The 20,395-nt window shown below is 39.7% G+C and overlaps 1 protein-coding gene across 6 annotated transcripts in view; it reads right to left on the reverse strand.

Moving 5' to 3' along the window:
- Positions 1-17,445, reverse strand: part of MAPK9 (mitogen-activated protein kinase 9) — a 49,595-nt gene extending 32,150 nt beyond the window's left edge. For 4 of the 6 annotated variants that reach the window (XM_075715580.1, XM_075715578.1, XM_075715575.1 and 1 more), the window contains exons 1-7: positions 17,421-17,445; positions 12,748-12,922; positions 7,536-7,665; positions 6,293-6,351; positions 5,138-5,276; positions 2,588-2,753; positions 1,220-1,291 (exon numbers count right to left, since the gene is read on the reverse strand). In XM_075715580.1, coding sequence (XP_075571695.1) covers positions 1,220-1,291; positions 2,588-2,753; positions 5,138-5,276; positions 6,293-6,351; positions 7,536-7,665; positions 12,748-12,869 — 688 coding nt within the window. In that variant the 5' untranslated portion in view covers positions 12,870-12,922; positions 17,421-17,445. Of the gene's footprint in view, positions 1-1,219; positions 1,292-2,587; positions 2,754-5,137; positions 5,277-6,292; positions 6,352-7,535; positions 7,666-12,747; positions 12,923-16,566; positions 16,603-17,420 lie in introns of those variants that run through there. The other 2 variants (XM_075715577.1, XM_075715576.1) reach the window with 2 other exon arrangements.
- Between the last annotated feature and the right edge of the window lie 2,950 nt (positions 17,446-20,395).

A 20,395-nucleotide genomic window follows, 5' to 3' on the forward strand; every position in this document is an offset into this window, starting at 1 on the left:
GAAAAGATTCTGTGAACATATACTTGATATTTCTAGTGGTGGACTCAAATTTTCCTTGCTGACAAGCAAAAATATTATACTTTCTTCAAAATCTTGGACCACAAGTAGCTATAGCTTCTTACGACCTACAGCCATAACTGGCAATTGTGGTCTAATTACATCGTCTGGATTCTATTTATTTACTGATCAATTTTCCATGTCTAGTCCTACAACACTACTACTTTGTAAAATATTATTTATAAAGGATGAAATTAATTCTGCTCCAATTTTTACAATTGGAACTTGGTAATGAGTCAAATGTTTTAAATTTTGTTTCTAGGGAAATATTTTGAAATACATCAAAATCTTCAAAGAATATTTACTTTATTAAATGATCACTTCTGTTCACTTAATACAGTGTAAAGACTTCTTTATGATCTGATAGATGTATTACTGAGATTTCTAATCTCTAAGGCATGAAAACATGTATGTGAGGGGTTTGTTTGTTTTTAATACAGTAAAATTTCCTACAATTACTATTGTACAAGAAAGCAGAACTTTATGCAGACAAGTCTGGGTCAAAAGTATTAGAGGGAGGAATGGAGGAGTAACAATCTTACAGAAAAAGGAAGCCCAAAATAAAATTTTCATAGAATGAAAAAAAACTCCAAAAAGAAAAAGGTTTTCTTTCTATAATAAATAATAGTAATAAAAAAAAAAAACATTTCTCATGCAGTGTGCTTGCAATTAGGACACTGCTGTCCAGCAAGTGCTAACAAGCAAGAAAAAAAAAAATCTGACTGAAACTCAAAAAATTGTACAATAAAAAAATGAGTCTACTGTTCAAACAAATAGTAAGCAAAATCCATGCATAGTAAAAAGTAACTTTGGAGGCTTTTGTTTATAACACTTATCTACAAAGAACAAGAGTAAGAAAATATACTTACTGCTATTTATTTTTTAAGCCTAACAGTATCCTTTTTTTAAGCTACAAAAGCTGAAGCTCTTAATATAAATTCCATGGATTCAACCAGTACAAATTACATTAAATATAGTCTACTAAGAAAATAAAATGGAAAGCTCAACAATTTGGTTTGTGACACTAATTTCAAATAGTACAGTAGATCTATTAAAACATATTATGGAAAATATTGCTTATGCTTTTATACTTATACAGATCAAAATAATTGTGTTTCTGTTAGAAGTGGAATGGGATTCAAGGATGACTAGGGAAGGATACGATCAGTGCCTTGGAATATCACACAACCTTTCACCAATTCTCCCATGATGCACCCAACTGACCAGATATCAACTGAAAGTAAAAATGAAATGATCAAATTATGAAGTATCATGAACAAAAGTGAGGAAAAACAAACAAAAACATCTAGCATCTACAATAAAACACAACAATGTGGAAAACCAAATTGCTAACATGAATTTTCAATCATCTCAACACCAACTGACTGTTGTTAAATTTTGTTATTAGCATCTTGTAAAATAGAATCAGTGTTTACATTTCTGAAACGACCATGAAGAAGGATACAATCTCTTCCTGGGAACAGGACTTTATGGAGGACCATTTCTGCCATAATGCACCCAACAGACCAGATATCCACTATCATATGTTAGGTGCAACAAGGACAAAAGATTAAAGAGGTTTTTTAAATACCACAAGTATTTATTTGTAAGTTCACACTGTACTCCTACAGTCCTGCAGATAATTTATTTTTTGTCCCATCCAGAACAGCCTCTACTAAAGTTCTGATCCACATCAGCACTTGCTCTACAACAAGCTGCCTTGTGCGTTAATGAAAGTTTTTTGCATGATCAGTGGCCCAGCAAGGTCCTGCAAGTCCCTTTTATTACACAGCCACAGTTACATGTATACAAAAAGCACAGTATCCCCAAGCCCCTGCAATAAAGCAAAAAGATGTACCAGCACAGAAGTCCAGAGGAGACAGCATATTACTCCACAGCTAGTAAAAATCAGCAGGTAAAACCCCCAATAATGCAGGTCAAGGACAATTTCCTAGCCAGCAATTTTGTTGGCTGAACGTTCAACATATTATAGCTGTGGCGTTTGTAATAATATAGCACCCAGCCTCTTTGAGTGCTATGCAGATTTAGGAGAGTATAAGACATGGTTTATCATAGGGATCTGAAACAGGTTTTAATAATCAGAGACGCAAAAGGGGACAGACTGTCAAAAGATGTTTCAGAATAAAATCACATTGATAAAAGCGTTTATTATTTATAGATTGATGGTTGTTAATTTTTTTTTAACATCATCCAGCAGAAGTGTCTCAACAGTTTTTTTGTAGGATAAAAAAAGGCAATGAGACAACAGGACAACACATGAAAAAATAACAATAGCAGGGGAGAGGGAGCAGTATACGTTAAATGGAGATAGGCACACAGAGCAGAAACCTATTATATTCTCCAAAATTATTACAGCATAATTTTTATTATTTCCAATACCGTGATTAACATACTTTAACAACAGACATGGTGGGGAAAACCAGCCCTCCCCCCCACCTTTTAAAGCTGTTAAGTTCCGAGACAGATATGCTTTAGACAAAAGATTTAAAGCATTACTCAAGCAACTTACCGTTCTCTTTATATCCCATTCCAAGGATAACCTCTGGTGCTCTGTAATACCGTGTTACTACATATGGAGTCATCATAAAGTTAGTACACGCTGTTCTTGCCAGTCCAAAATCAAGGATTTTAAGCGTACAATCTGATTTTACTACTATGTTGCTGGGTTTCAAATCCTAACAAGAAATAACATCAGTTAAGGAAGGATCAGCATACAGAATAACACCAAACACCACATGCCACCAGTTCGCTTCACATTAACAACTGCATATCCCTGCTCTGACGTATCTGCTTATTTATACACAGACTAGAGACAAGTTAAATGCTGCACAGCTAAGTACTCAAAAAATTCAGGGAAAACCAGAATCAAAAGTTGTCTGCAGAGTCTTAATTTACCCAGTTGTGCACTGACGGTATAGTCCATTACAGAATGATCTGTATATACGCACAATGCGTACATATATCTGCTTCCTTTAACACATTAAGTGGACCTATTTTGGGTATGAATAGTTGCATGGTAAAGCAGACTATGCTCCAAATACTTCCATTATTAGGGCATAGATCCTAAAGACATCATGAATGAGTCAGGTATCTGTAGGAAAAAGGAGTATCCCAACACCTAAAGCATTAACAAGGGTATTTGTTAATGACAGGTAAGCCACCTGCGTTAGAGTGACTGCCAAATTTCACAGGTAGAATTAGGATGTAGTGAAACCACAAAGTTACCCAATGAGTGAGGAGAAAAAGAAAATACTTTAGGAGATATGCCTCGTGGGAACAGTTATTATTGCACTCAAAGGAACACAGAGTTAGAGAAAACTAGAATAATTGGGTTTTATTCACAAAGGATCAGAAGTAGTCAAATTACGGTGTGCTAGCACATTTAATTCCGCTCCAGTGTTTGACTTCATTTCAACCACATGAACCATGTTCTCAGGTACAGAATTTCCTTTTCTTAAAGGAGATGGGGACATGCAAATCGTTCACGTGGGTTTGCATGTTTTAGGAAGGCAACAAATCTTCTGCACTACGCTACTGCATTTCCTATCAGCTAGGCTGGAGTTTCTAATCCTCTACGCAGACTTTTCTCTTGAAACAACGCAATAATTATTTGCAGCAGCTGGTAGTGAAATTTGTTATCTCATCTTACTATGATGCTGGGCCATGTGAAGGATAACAGATCTCAATATTCACCAACTCCTAACAGAGGTGGGAGTCGTGTACATTATTTCAAGCTCTATTTGGTCACATACTCTCAGTAATTTCTAGATGTAATTCCTACTATTCCATTCCTTCTGAACTACCCCAGTTCTGTTCCCTTCCTAGCCTTGTTTCTTTTCTAAACAAAATCTCTCACCTAATTGAGAGTTTTCACTCCAAAAAGGTCATTTTGTTTTGGTCCCAAACTAACCCAACCTAATGCTCACCCTTTTAGCCTCTCCATTCAAATAAACTTCACACCTCTGTTTAGCTATTCACAGTGCGGTTCCCCTCACGGCCCATTTCATTGTCAACCAGTATCGGTTCTGTCTGATTGCTCCCATTAGCTCCTATGAGCTTAAGTTTCTCAGCAAATACTGCGTCTCCCCTTTAGCTCCAAATCAGTCAAGAAGTCAGGTGGATGTCAGCAGGAGTTCCAGCCCTTCCCGCTTCAATCTCTTACACACCTCACTCCATAATTCTAAGAAAGCCCAGTACTAATTCTACCTGGATACAGACTTAGCTTAACTACGTGTAACTTCCTTGTTAACACCACAGTATTTACATGGCAGATTTTTTTCAACAGAGTAAGGAAGTAGATTTGTTGCAGTTTATACAGCCTCTCAATTATGTTTACAGATTGAACATAAAGAAAAAAGTGCATTAAGCTAGACCTGGGTAAAGTTTTCAGCCACCAGGCAAAAAAGAAAGAAATTTAAAATGCAAGTGTAGGAAGCAGAGAAGGAGAAGAAAAGGAAAGGAACAGAAAACAAGCAGAACTGTCAAATAGACTGGTCATGAAATTACAAAAAAAAAAAAAAAAAAAAAAAAAAAAAAGAGAGAGCACAGCAGCAGAACAACAGAACGTATATGAAGTCTGCACAGGACTTTGAAATTCCGATCACTCACAAACTTTACTTTTCAGAATCACAGAATGGTTGAGGTTGGAAGGGACCTCTGGAGGTCATCAGGTTGAAGCACCCTGCTCAAGCAGGGCCACCTACAGCCAGCTGCCCAGGACCATGTCCAGACAGCTTCTGAGCATCTCCAAGGATAGAGATATTTAAGAGGCAAATATTACATTTTAAAGACTCATTCTTTAGTCATTTGAAAGGTTCACAGATACTCATGTTTTATCTTTTAATCAGTTCAGCACTAGTTAAATCCACAGAGCTAACCTGAGTTAAGATCTATTTACAATGCAGTCTTTACCTTTGAACTAGAAACAATCTTAAGGTCTAATAACATTCTTACAAATGAAAGAAATACAACTCATGAAATAACAACCCCCTGCCTTCCCTCGTTTCATAAGAACATCTGTGTTCATAAAAAGTACTGGTAATGATCTAATACTACCTACTCTGTGGATGATACCAGCTGAGTGGAGATGTTTGATACCACATAGCATTTGGTAAAGAAGATAAGACATTCTTTCATGATCCAATTCCATATGAATAACCTGGCACAAATTTGCATCCATCAGCTCCATAACCAAATATCTAAACCACAAGAAAGAAAGCATTAAGAAAACTCAAGTCTTACTTTTCATATCAGGTTTAAGCTTAGCACGAGAGATGTTTAATAACAGCCAACTACTTCGCTAACATAAGTGTCAAAAAGCTTATGATTAAAAAAATATCATGCATGACTAGTGTCAAAATTATTATCTATTCAAATAGTCTTACCATTAAAAATTAATGTTCAATAGTCCATCACAAGAGATTAGAATTCCACTAGTTTTATAAACAGTAATACAAAAGAATAATTGAGTTATGCAGCATGAAAAACTCAGACTGACTGAAGTTGATGCAGAAATTGCAGATACTGCAATGTATCAAAAAATGATGCTGCTTTTCACTGCATTTTAATTTAAAAAAAAATAAGAAAATTAAGAAAAGCACAGTAAGAACTAAGACGAAAATGAAACATTTTCAAGTTAAAAGTATTATCTGCTTACCCCCTTCAGACACACACACTTCCATGTACTAAAGAAGCCCATTCACAAACCACAACAGCGTATTCACTGGAGTCTATGAATACCCCACCAATTAAATCATCATGAATCTTTCTAGACCAATTGACATAGCTCACATAAAAAAGAAATCTATTCAGTTCTTAATTGAGGCCAAAGATACTCTTGTGCTGATGTGACTGGTATGGCAAAAAAATGGTATCAGGTTATCCAGACCAAGTTATTATCCTGAGCTGACCCATTTAGCTGAAGGACAATGCACACAAACCAGATGCATATGCAATCAGCAAAGTATGGCAGACAGATGAATAAAAGGTAAATAACCTTTGGTTTTTTATTTCCCACTTCCATCTTATACATGTAATGAAACAACTTTCTTGGTCTTTCTTAAAGAAATCTAGAAAGAAAGACTAATTAAAGGCTAAATTCAGCCTTTAGCTTCCCTCTGTTTTCAAAGTGTGAAGTCTGTAGGATACTGGAAATACACTCCAGGGCTTAGGCCAGTATTTGTCAGGAAAATTAAAACAAAGATCTAGTACTTACACATCCTGAAATTCTTCTAGTGACTTCTGTGGTGTAAATACATTTAATAGGCTAATTATCTATAAAATAAAAATAAACATTAGAAGAAACTTCCACTTCAATTCACACAAAAATCCACTATTGCAGAAGTTACTATTTAACATCAAATGCACACTGTTACTATATACAATTTGAACGTTACTTGGCTTCACTTAATTCACATGGGCTGGAAAACTGCCAATTCAGAAATAGTTCAAAACTGCAGCATATATGCCAAAGAAACTAGGACAGGACAAAACCACTTTTTTATTTTTAAAGTTATATGACACTTTCTATCTCCTTCCCCAGTGCCTGAAATATACCCCATTTTTTCCCCATAAATAATAGTCTCTTATTTTAAATCACATGCTGTGCAAGGAATTTTAACCAAGGCTGTCCAACAAGACATACACAGAAGTGCCCCATGCCATCCCATTAAACTTAGATTATGATGTACTATTTCTAGAAGAACTGCTAAAATTACTGTACTGCCCTCCTTAATAACCACCTTGCTTTTATTCTGCTACTTCTGGACTTCACCAAAAGATTACTTTAAAAAAAAAAATAAAAATCCTAAAAGGCTAATTGACTCCAGGAAGTTTGAGACCTGAGTGCACAACTTCAACGATCAGCAATGTTTCTAGTTCATGTTAGTATCAGAACATAACAGTCACATAAACCTTACATTCTTGTACATGAAGTATTGACATTAAGGCTTGTTATTTTACAAGGTTCAAAGATTTTAAACTATATATGTATTGTCCATAGTAATTCACTTCTGTTTACCAATAAATTGTTACAGTGCTGCGCCCCTGCAAACCCCACCAGTTAAACGCTGTATTTAATAAAAATCTTGCCTAAACTCAGTTTTAACTACAGTGCAGTTAGAAGAGCCAAACCCACAAACAAACCCACTGCCAAACAGGCTTTGCTGCAGCACGACTTAAAAGGGCAAATGCAATATAGCAAGGCCAGTTCTACAAAGCCGACGCTGATGGTAAACCTATACCAACACCACAGCAAAAACCTCCTCCTCTTGGCACTTCATCCTCCAAACAGCTCATCCAATAACTTAATCACACATTGCATTACCCATAGCAAATCGTTCCAGTTTTTCACTACTTTTTCCCATTACTTTGGTTACTAACAGCAAGAAAGAGAGCGAATCCCGAGCATTTTAGACAACTTACAGTAATGAGGGAGAGAAATACAAAGCCAAACTTACATTTTTGTGATTGACACATTTTAAAAGAACAAGCTCTCTGTAAGCTCTTTTTGCATGGGTTTGATTCTGAAAAGGACGACTCAGCTTCTTTACAGCAACATTTATTCCAAGGACTGTATCAAACGCAGCACTAGAAGTTTTCAAAGACAAACAACTTAAGTTGAAGTCTGTTTGAGGGAAAGGAGGGGGCAAAAAGGAGACGGGAATGAGGAAAGAAATCAAGATTTGAGACAAAGCATATCCACTACGCTGTTTATACTAACTTCAATTAGTTTCCATTTAGAAAACAAACATCCTTTAAAATCTACCCGTCCTTTAATAAATACAAATAGGTTAAACAGAAGCCACTGACACTCTTCAGAAGTCTTCCTGCCCTTAAGACTGAATCTGCTGACTCAAGACTCACATTCAAAACTGCAAGATCTAAAAATATTTTAAGCTTATTTGAAATCAAGAAGCATTTCAGTTGCCTAATCTGTGTATTTGGAGGGTTTTTTCTTTTTGGACACTGCTGCTGACTGAGAATCATTTAATATTTGCAATAGAAATTTCTCTTTCCTAAAGGACAGTCACAACCATGCCTCCATGATCTGCTCTGCAGGCATCAATACTCTCCTGTATGTGGATAGTTTACAATTATAAACAATTTTGGTGCCTAGCAGAAAGTTACATTCATCATCTGGTTTTGGGAAAAAAAAAAATCCATACAATTGAGTAATATGGAAAACTCAGATTGCAGGGAGCAAGACAAGAGTTTAAAAGCGAACATGATCATTAATTTTCTCATTTTTTTCAGTTGTGCTTTTTCCTTCCCTCTGCAGTTTGAGGCACAGCTGTAAACTTGTTTTAATAGCTGTAAGAGTCTAAAGCTAAGTTATCTGTACATCCAGAACAAGACTAAGGTGGGAACATTATTCATTATTAACTCACAGACTATTTGGCAAAATGTACATGAATTCATACCACAAACTACTCAAGTGTTGAAAGCTTTAAATAGCTCCAGTTTTAAATAAGGATTCCCACATTACTCTATTTCCATTTAACGTTACTTTCATAAGGTAGGAAAGAATTCCGATTCACATATTATTTTCGAAGCACAATTAAGCTCTTTGTGAGCTCCTTCCCTATCTCATCAAGATACATACGATACCAGGTTTAAAAGGACCATCATATTACAGTACTCTTACAAAAAGTACAGCTCCTCTGTGATAACAATACTCAAATTATATGACGTTTACCAGCACCAAGTCACTGCTTTCCCTACTGGAAAAAGCAATACCACCACAAAGCAGGGCTCACCCATGAGATGATGTGTTTTCTTGGAAGCATGTCCCAAATTTGAATCAATGTGCCATTTGCACTAAAGGCTTGCTAGCATTTATTTCAATTTAGTTCCGTTAACACATAAGTCATTATTCAATGATATGATCACTCTCAGATGTAAAGTCTTTATGTCTGTGCAAAACAAAACACAACATGGGAGGAAGGCAACTGGCCAGACAACTGGAGAAATTATCTTCCTCCCAAGTAAGAAAGCACTGATGTTTCAGTATTCACTTCACCTAGAAGATGTTATATGTAAATTAAAAAGTTCTGCATATGTTAACAATGACTTTAACTATACCTGGGAATTAGTGTAAAAATCCATAACCAACAGTGTCTGCATGAATTAGTTGTTAAATCAATCACAGGTCAGCAGTGGACAAAGGAGCAATTTTAGGGGAAGCATCACTGTGATCTGACAAATCAGGCACACATCAAGGCTCAGTCTGAGCATATACAAGAACTCCACCTGAACCTCTTGTTTTGCTCATGTACACGGGAGTGACTGACAGTCTATCTCAAAAAAAAAAAAAAAAAAAAAAAAAAAAAAAGCAGCTGTCTGCTACCTACACAGTCCAAGGGGAAGGATTAAAAACAGACTGGTAGAAGAAAAAAAAAAAAATGATAAAAAATTGTGTGAGCAGGCATTTATTTAATTTGCCAAGAAAAAAAAGACAGAATATAACCTCTGTTACCACTAAGACCACACTTCTAAGTATCACGTAATTGTACATAAATGAACAAAAACATCACGGATGTAATTGGTATTAAATTCCTTTCCCCATCCCTGCTCATTTGAATTCAAAAGAGACTTTTTCATCATGGCAACTGTTTCAGGCACAGATTTTAAAAAAGCAGATTTGCCAGAGTCTACCCAGTTATCATCTTGGCTACTAACAGAATGTCTATAAATTATTTCAGCATTTGATATCGTGGAAGAATCGCAATGTCTATCCCTCTGTATAACAGCAATTTGAATCTGATTATAGTGAATTGTAGCAGGGTCTTCACTGCACTTGGGATAGTTTTGCATCTTGAGCAAACATTTAAACATACCGATGCCACATACGTGATGAACTTATTAACGAAACATTATGACCTAAGTTATAGCAGGAAATCACACTTCATTTCTGTAGGCAAATGACCTTTGCTTTGAACTGCAATATGCTACTACTGTGGACTCTGGCTTTGCCAGTTCCACGTCATTAACTCTTTCCCTGCTATTTGCAAACTCCTGTTTAGACAGTAACACACTTGTCCCACCTGCTTCTTCAACTGCAATTGTAACTGTAAGTAAATTATCAACACAGTCAATGGTATGCTATTTATAAGATCATAGTTTTGCTGCATTGCAGGACAAAAGAAGTTTGCTGGGACAGAAAAATCAGATTCACGAGAAAATTTAGGTAATCAAGGACAAGAAAGGAAAAAAGATGTCAAAAAGTCAAAGATAAAAATGATTCCAAAGAATAATTTTGTGTAAGTGATTATTTAGTCCTAAATAGATTGTAAGACTTCGAACTGGAGTTGGAGATTTTAACAGATTATAAGAATTTAAATTGGAGACTCAAACTGGAGTTCCAACTTCAGTTGGAACAGGCTGCCCAGGGAAGTGCTTGAGTCCCCATCCCTGGAGGTACTCAAGAGATGCCTAGATGTGGTGCTTACGGACATGGTTCTGTGGTGGACTTGGCGGTGCCAGGTTAATGGTTGGACTTGATGATTTTAAAGGTCTCTTCCAACCTAAATGATTCTATGAAATGTATTAATACTTAGGAACAAAGAAGTGTGGAAAGTCATGCATGAAAAGTGTACTTTGTATATAAGATACAAAACGTACATCCAATTTCTCTCTTAGCCTGTTTGCAGCGTGAGCTAGAAATACCCTCTACATAACAACTGAGTTCCTTTCTAATCTTCCTAAAGCTTTCATTTACCACTTTTCCTAAGTATGTATTTTTAGAACTACTACTTTTCCTAAATTTTAATATCAAAGAAAAAACTAAGCAGAAGCCACACCAATGGAGTTTCCCATTAATATTTTGAAGAAAAAAACCAGCAAAATTCAGACATCTCCTAGCTGAAGTGACACACGTGGTATTAAAAATTTCTCACCAAAAAATAAAATCCACACGCACAACTCCAGAAATACTTTTCCTAATTTTTATGTTAAACACTGGGTGATTTATTTAAAAAAAAAAAAAAAAAAGGCATCACATCTGTAGTGGTCACACTACTGACTTGACAATTTCTCCAGGCAAACATGACAGGATAGCACTCATCTTACACTGGGTTTTCTACAGTTTACATCCGAGTATTTTCTATCTTTCCTTTGTGTACTGTAAGGAATTTTAGTAGAAATTAAGATTTTGCACCTTCTTCAACTTGGACATAATTTTCAGATGTTTCACATGAAGATGAAAATTTACGCAATGTTTCACTCTGTTGTTCCATAAATCAAGTATTCTCAAAACAAGTCAATAAATCGAATCGCTCCTCCTTCTTCCCAAAACGTTGACCTTAACACTACCCTAACTTCATTTTGAAGCAAAAACCTAGTTTAAGGTCATATAGTTTAGAAATGCACTACTTCTAATGAAAGGAGGAACACTTACAACCACCCTAAATTCCTGCATGCCATCTAGAACATGCATAACTTTAAGAATATTTATACCTGGAAAAATGTTAGCACTATACTAAATCTTACCCAAACACTAATAACCAAGATCTAGTATGCTTATCCCCTCACCACTCAACTCACTAAAGAAGAATGAAATATGGTGTTCTCATTTTGCTTATTTTTCGCCTATAGCAGGGCAATAGGTGTACCTAAATAATTTAAAAATAAAGGCACGTTCTCACAAAAATGCACTCTTTTCCTACACATATAACTTATTGCAGTTATGCAAAGGCCAAAAAGACATGGGCAGATGCTGTATAAGGAGTTGCTAACAATACATGAGTCATCACACCTATTCTGCAGAATTTATAGATGAAAAGAAACCGCAGACTGGATTTAAAGCATGAACAGCCCACCATGTGTTGTGATTAAGTCTAATATTAGAGAGTTCCTGAGCGTATCTGTTTGCTCCCCTGTGTACGGAATCGTCAAATCGCATCAATAAACATTTCTGCTGTTACCAAGTAAGTTTTGCCCAACAAAATACGGGCTGGCACTAAATTGTGTAGAATGGATTGCCGCAGTCTAAAAAACATTTGAAAGTGTTTACCTTTAGCTGGCCCAGAGGTGTGGTGCCATACAAGAGACTAAGGTTCAGGATCAGACTAACGACTCTCACGTCCTGGGCCAGTGGAGGCTGGACACATAGCTGAGGTGACACACCAAGGAAGAGCCGGCCAGCCCAACCCCTCACACAGCATCCCTTTCTGGTTAATCCATGGAGTGACAATGACACTGATTTGCCTCATCCTGCCAGTTAATGGCAAGGCACTGCATTGATGGCTCCTAGAAATGGACAGGAGTGATCGGGAATAAAAGGGGGGGAAGAAAGGGGGCCATGATGAAGAAACGAGTAAAACCCAGAATCTCTCACCATCGCATTGTCATACCTTACACTGCAATATCATAACTACATGGGGAATGTGAGAACTAGAGACAGAAATAAGTGGTTAATGAGAACGAAATTTGTTGACCATTTTAACTTATGCAGTTATCCAAATATTAATTTTCCCCTAAAAACAAAACAAAAAGTTTTGCACATGAACTACAGAAAGCAGGTGTTTTAGAATTTATTTAGTCCATAACCCTGTAGCAAGAGACAGAAGTTATCATCAGTATTTGACATTCTGGCACCTCTATCAGGAATACATTCAAATTTTGGTTTATATTTATAGCTTTTTATATTTAAATAAAGTATTTATTACTCACCAAACAATGCCCTGTGCCCCTGATCCTATGGGCTTCAATTGCTGGTAACGTTTTAGTACAGTGAATGTTGAATCTGCAACTTGAACACTGTAAAACTGACTATCACATTTACTGTCACTCATGGTGTAGTGTCATGTAGTTTTCTCTCTCAAGGACCTGGCAAAGCTTTCAAGATCTTAAAGAAAAGAAAGAAAACAAATGTTCAGTTTCTCACTAATTCCAGACAGACAAGTTGGGAAATATATCTATACATATTTTAATACATATGAATTTTTCAATAGCATACCATTAAATAAGCATTCGTTCAACTTCATGTGTTACCACTGCTAATGAAAAATACTTGCAGACAGACAGCAAATAATTATAGCTTTCACAGCTTTAAGTAAATGCATGTTTCTATTCCAATCCCTAAAACAAAGAACAGCTAAGTAAACAACTGTAAAAACAAACAAAACCACCTAAATCCAGCAGCTCACTCCCTACTCCTTGAAGGATACTTCCTAACTTAGAATTACTACTATGTGCTAGGACTGTATTAATTTCTGTATTACAGAAAAAAAAATCATAAATAATGTCTTTCAAACACTGACAATGCAGATAAAAGCAACAGTAGAAACCCACAGAGTCCACACAGAAAGAAACAGGGTTTTAATACAAGACTTGACTACAACTGTGAAACAGGTTTGAAACAAAACAACTGCCCCCCAAATCCCCACGGCTGCTGCAGTTTCTCCAACAGTCCCTTTCAGTCCAGTTCAGAAGGAAATTTCAAGCAGGGCTCTGCCCCCTCACCCCTGCCAGGCAACCCTTCCCTGATCCGTACCTATCGCATCCCACTCTCCCTCCCATGTTAAACACACTGTAACATCCTATGCTATCAGTTAGAGTCCTACAAGACTTATGAGTTTTGTGCTATAATTTGAAAGAGACTTTCATGCCATAATAGAGAATAAGTTCTAGCCATCTGTCAAGAATGAATTAGAGGTAGGTAATTACATGGAAGAGCAAGGTAATGGACTAAACCTCTTTAGCACTCAAGTGCTACAGTAACGAGAGTACAGACCTCCAGTTCTCCTGGGCCTCCATCCCTCTTCCAAACCTTCCACAAAAATTACCTCAGTAATTACCGAAGAGGTCTCTAACAAATTCTCCCATTTTTAATTTCACATTCACTATCACAGACAGTGTCATTATAGCCCAGAGTAAATTGCACAATCAAGTGTTCCTTGAAACAGGAAATGAAAGCAGACCACCTTCCCCAGGAGCAGCTGTCCTAACCACCAGCCTGTACAACATCTCTTTTAGCTAAAGGAAGAGCACCTAGTCTCTCTCTCTCTTCGCCAGCCTACAGAATATTTATGAGCCAATGCAAAACAGAAAAGCCTCAAGAGCAACCCAGAAGCCCATCCTAGAAGGGCATACAGCCACACAAATGCTTTTGGTTGCTTCAAGAATTAGAATTTGGACCTCTCTCTTCCTAGGTGCACGTAGGAGGGAGCAGCATCTTTCCACGGCTTAAGCCAGCAGATGAACTCCAAGAAATCTGCCAGTGAAACAGGCGGAAGACCTACAAATCCTAATAAAGACTGGGTTTAAACTGAACTGGTAATGGTTAGTCTTAAGGGATTCTCAAGAAATGTCTAGAGTCCCTTTCACCTTCTAGTGTCTCAAAATCTAAGCAGCATTTGAAGAAGTAGATATTCAACTTGGTCATCTCTGGCAGCAATTTAGACAGCGAGTTTACTCACTATTTCCTCTTAGAAGCTTAAAAAAAAAAAGCAGAGGAGAAAGGATCAGCAAAGGGAAAATGTGAGCTACCAACTGTCTGCCTCTGCCATGACAGTAGTAGGGGGGAGGAAGAGAATTACATCTCCCATACAGTATTTTTAGGGGCAGTCAGATGCAGTTCCACAATCAGCTCACACCAACGAGAGACCAAAACACCGCCTTAAGAGGCGCTCTCAACCCTTCCTACTACATCTCAGGAAAAACACCGCTGTTCTTTCCAACCCTTTTCATTACTCCAAACCTACGGACTCTGAAGTACCCAATTTTTTGATTAACAGTCCCTGAGCAGCCATGGAACTTCAGTGAATCTTCATACATTGGAAGGTATGGCTGGAAGGTCAAGATCCTATCTCTGAAAAGGACTTACAGAACAAAACCAAAAAAGTAGAACAAGAACTACTACGCTGTACCTCTTCATGGGTTAATGAAACACTTTTCTACAACAGAGATAAAGTAGTAAGGGAAAAGGAAGTTATCCTGAACCAGAGAAACCCTCCCTTTAAGGAACCTTGTCTGCACAAAGCCATCTTTTAAAAATCATTTAGAGATCAGGATAAGCTCTTTAGGCAAGACCCAAAGAGGGAATTGGGCATCACAACACACAAGTTTTATGTACCCTGACATCCTTTGCAATTCACTAAGTACCCGGCCTCTCCATAAGCTGAGCCCTAATTTCTACTTGGGCTGCAAGCTGCTTGGATGCACCAGGACGTCACTTCAGACATACACATGTAAAATAAGGTGCCTAGGGATTGTAGCTGCTCACAGGACTTCAGACAGACGATCTATTTTGGGGGCAAGATCCCTCAAAGAAAAACAGGTTTCCCATTGCTCCAGGGGACAGTATATCCGGCATATAAGTTTCTCAATCCTGAGCTGTTAACTCTCCTACCTGAAATAATTTGATTCATCACTCCAGCTAACTTACTCCACACTTCTCCTATACAGGAATTTTTTGGAAGTAGGTGTTATTTATATATTCATGGCTTCCTAGCTGCAGCTGCACCAAACAACAACAAATGTAAAGGGCACAGGATGGTCAGCAAACATACTTCTACTTGTTGATAATAGCATGTTATTGAATCACAATGTTTCAAGATGGTTTTTCTATTTTAAAGCATGCACAAGATGCATATAAATTAAGTGGGTGGTTTGGGTGGTTTTTTTAATATAACTTGTTTGTACAATTGGGGAAATTTAAGAATCACAAACCTGACTGAGCACATCACATGCAGGGAACTTACAGAAGTGATTTGCAACCCGTAGTTCATGCAAGATAACTACAAAAATAACCAACACGCCAAACCTACCATCAGTAGGTTTGTATGAGTTGTTATATGGAATTCCACTAAGAAATTTTTAGAAGTTGAAAGCAACTGCACCATAGCATACATCCTGTACTAAACAGTCACTTCCCTAAAAGGCATTTATTAAAATGGCAACTTATTACTAACCAGATCGGTCCTCTGGATACCTTCAAGTCAAAAGCTTCTGAAACAAACAGGTTGTATGAGTTGGGAACACAGTCCCAGGGTTGTTTTCGTTGCAGAAATGTTATTACTGACACAGGCACAAGCACATCAAGAAACTCAGCTTGATTTTTAAGCCTCAAGCTAAAATTCTACTGCTGACCAGATGAATAGACAATGAATAAATTTATGAAAAGATACAGAAATTCTGTGCAGAAAATCTTCCCCCCATTCTCTTATTCACCCTTGCAAATGCACTTCAAATTCAGGTGCGCCCTTTTAAGGACTATTATCCAATAGCGTTGGTGGGTTTTTTCATCTTTACAGCAATATATATCAACAGGGGTGAGCCCAGCTACAAAATCAGAGAGTTACCTTCTACCCCTCTACGCGCAACCCTCCAGCAGCCTGTTACAAAAGGTAAGCGCAGCAAAGCAGCAGCCCAGTAACGTCAATCGCTTACAGTAGAGTTTAGAGGTACCCTGCATCTGTTCAGCTCTTTGAAAAGTCGACCTTTTTCTTTAAGCAACCCAAACTATTACCGACCGAAGACTTTACCAACTACCTGTGACAGCATCACTCAGCCGTTAAACACACACCGCGGGCAAACGCTGGACGCATCTCAGCGCCCCTGCCAGGGAAAGTTGGTGGAAAGAAGGAAAAAGTTGAAACGTGCATCTGCTGTAACCAATTACGCTGTTGTAGAATTACGTAACTGCCATGTAACTGAGCACGAGTACTTCTAACACCTCTTCGAAAACTTTCCAAAAATTTCTCTTCTGCTCTGAGAAACCGCTTCGGCTCAAGAGCCAGCGCAGGGTCGCGCCGGCTGCACGGAGCGGGGCGCAGCACCGGGCTGTCCCCGGCTCGGCCGCGCTGCCCTCCAGCCCCTCGGACGGGGACGGGGCAGCTTCAAGGGACGCCGAGCGCCGGCCCGGCCGCAGAGCGCGGCACCCGCGGGGCACGGCGGGGCGGCAGCCCGGCCCCCGGCCGCTCGGCGACGCGGGGCAGGGGGCGATCCCGCCCCGGGCCGGACGCGAAGCGGGAGGGGAGCAGAGCCCGAGCCCGAGCCGCCGCAGCGCAGCGGGCGCGGCTCCCGCCGGGAGCGGAGCGGGGCCGGCACTGCGGCACGGGAAGGGCGGGGGGCTCGGCCAGGGCAGCCCCGCGGGAGAGGCGCGGAGCAGGAAGGGGCCCCCGGCCCGGCCGCGTCGCGCCCCCCGCCTCCTTCCCGCTCGGCCGCGCCCAGGGCAGCGGCACACGGGGAACCCCAGCTCTGCCCGCGCCTCGGCGGGCGGGGCCCAGGGGAGAAGCCGGGCACTCCGGTCGCCACAGGGCCGGCCCCGCGGCCGGCAGCTCGGCCCGCTCCAGCTCCGGCCCCGCCGCCCGCAGGGCCCCCCTCACGGCGGCCTCCCTCACCGTCTCCTCCCTCGGTCGGGCTTCGGCGGGACGGGACGGGACGGGGCGCGGCGCTGGCGAGCCGCGGCCGCCTCCTGCTCCGGCGCGCAGAGCTGCCCCAGCCACAATGGCCTCCCGCTGCCCCACACAGGCCGCGCCAGGCCTGCGCCCGCTGACAGGCAGCCGCTCAGCCCAATCGTAGCCCTCAGCCGGCGAAGCCCAGCCAATCGAGCTCCAGAGGCGGGACCTACTAGCCGCTATATATGGGAGGGCGGTGAAGGACTGCGGTGGAGACAGGGGCGGTCAGGCCAATCCGGGCGCAGCCCCCGCCCCCTGGCGTGATGTCATCAGCGCACGTCAACCTGTCACCATATTTATGATGTCACCTCACAGCAGTGCCTCGTCATGAGTTGCTGAGGCACCGATCCTCGGTGCTGGGCGGTGCTGTGGGTTCCTCAGCCGCCCTGCTCCAGCAAGCAGGGAGAAGTGCCCCATACACACCCGCCATGTATAGGAAGCCCTCAAAGCACCACAGCAAAATGACATCACACAGTGGCAGCCTGTCACAACACCACAACAGGCCGTGGTCACCTCACATCCCTGTTTTGGGATGATGACACGGTGCCCAGTCCCACGGTACAGGGTGATGCAGCTGCAAGCCCCGACCCGCTGGCTCTGCGATGGCCCCGAGCACTGGGGCAGGGGCTGCACGCAGCTTTTCCAGGCGCGACGGTTCAGCAGGGAAGGGATTTCTTCCCTCCACGGGTAGCCCAGCTATTTTTGACTCCACTCAAAAATCATAAACCTTCTATACATTACCGTACCATCTGCCTTGACGTTAGGACTGCTTGGTTTTTAAAACAGGTGCTGACTAAAAATAAACTTGTTTTCCACCTCTCCTAGGACCAACAACAGCTTGCTTTTCTGTGATTTCTATTCTCATAGATGAGTTTAGAAAAACACACCTGTAATTTTTTTAAGAAATCGATTTAATGTATCATAGAGACTAGACAGTATCAGTCTCCTTGAGTAGCTCCAGTTTTTAATATGAAGATGATACTAACTCTAGACAGACAGTAAAAGGGGCCTTGACATCATTTACCAAAACATGTTGGATACCGAGTTACATATTCTTGGCATCTAGGTCAGATTATCACTATGCTTTCCATTATGATTTGGTTTTTATGTGGTTATAAAAAGTACAAAGGCAGTTTCCAGTAAGAAGCTCCTATTACAACAAGCTAGCATAACACTTTCAAGCTACTAACCTACATAAGCATTCAAACGTCTCCATTTAGAAGCAAGCCTGCAGAGGAATGTGAAGGAAACTTTACTCGTCAAGGATTTAGTTAATAAAATGCAAAAATGAAATATTATGATTTCTGACTGTTCCAAAATAACAAATGAGCAGAGAACTTCATGTGTGTATCTATCTTACTTCTTTGAGGTTTAGATGCTTCCTACTGCTAGTTAGTTCACAACTAGCAAAGTGTGCTTTTATAAATATATATGTTAATAAAACAGGGCTTTGGTCCTAGCTTGAAGGTGTACTTAGTATTCTCTTATTTGCCGGTATAGGGTGTTGGGATTTTTTATATATATTCCAGCATCTGTAGTTTAGGTATTATATTAAATGCAAGTTTATGACAATTTTTTCTTGGTCAAGGAGGCAACTTTATGGCCATAAACAGCTTCTATTTTCACCTGCAGGAAATTCATCTATGTTAGCAGAAGGTAAAATACAAAGGTTTAAACAATAGCTGGTGTGAACTGCAGCAGGAGCTACAATCAGAGATTACGCTGCTCTATCAGTACACATCTGGCAAACACTGACCAACAGTCCCCAAATTCAACTCTCCTACGCTCACGTGCTTCAGAAAGATGGGGATATGGAGCAAGCTACCCAAACCCGACACATTATTTTGAAACACAGCTGCTGGATAAGGAAAAGTAAGGCGTGCCTACCTGGGAGACCTGCGTGACACAGAAGAAACTAACCCAAGAAACAGAGGAAAGAACTCCGATACCAGGATTTAGGCAAGACTGGGGGAGAAGACTGTGTTTCCTACTTGTATCAGAGTACTGCGGTATTGCACCTCTGTTCAGACCTGAGATGAGGAGTCATCAAGTTAAAAAAAAAAAAAACACAAAACAAAACCAAAAAAACAAAAAAGCCCACCACACCAAAAAGAATTATACAATCTTTTAATTGCATTGTAATTTCATTGTACACTCTTCAAACAGAAATATCACTTGAAAGACATCCAGTTCCCTTATTTTGTTGCACTGTACATGTTATGCAAATAAGAGCTGGGGTGGCATACAAAACAAAATGTTGCTCTGGCTTTTCAAATAATTAGTTGAAAGAAGCATAAATTTAAAACATAGCCGAGAATTTACAGCCACGGAAGAGCTTTGCAAATGACTGGTTAAATATGAAACACAGATGCAAAGGGGGGAGGGGAAGCTGGGGAGGAAGAGGGACAACAAATTTCCAGTTTGAGACTGAAGTAGGAAAATAACCCTAACAACTGTACACAAGTGTTAACATGCTCAGTATTTACATTCTGAGCATCTGTAGCATTGGTAATAAGTAGTGTACTAAAAAAATAACTTAAAAAAAGCTATACAAATGTAGTTATAAATACTATATCTTTAAAACTAGTTAAGTAGTGTAGGCTAAAAAAATGTTCACAGTTACTCTGAAGAGAGCTGTATATATATATTGCACAGTAGAAAAGTTCATTCAGTATACCATGTGTAAACAATTTTTATCTTCTTTGGCAACTTCTTAGAGGAATATTTGCTGTGAGCAAAAGCACTTGGTTACAAGGCACATCAAAAGCTTTTAAAGCTGCAAGATAAATCCTTCTGACACTTTCCAATTAGCACTGTCATTCTCTTTAGAAAAATGAGTACCTATCAATTCAGAACAACACATTTCTACAAGTATAACTCAGAGGTCTGGTGACAAAAACATCAGCTGTTCTTGGCTG

The sequence above is a fragment of the Pelecanus crispus genome, chromosome 8, assembly GCF_030463565.1.
Source record: "Pelecanus crispus isolate bPelCri1 chromosome 8, bPelCri1.pri, whole genome shotgun sequence".
NCBI lineage: Eukaryota > Metazoa > Chordata > Aves > Pelecaniformes > Pelecanidae > Pelecanus > Pelecanus crispus.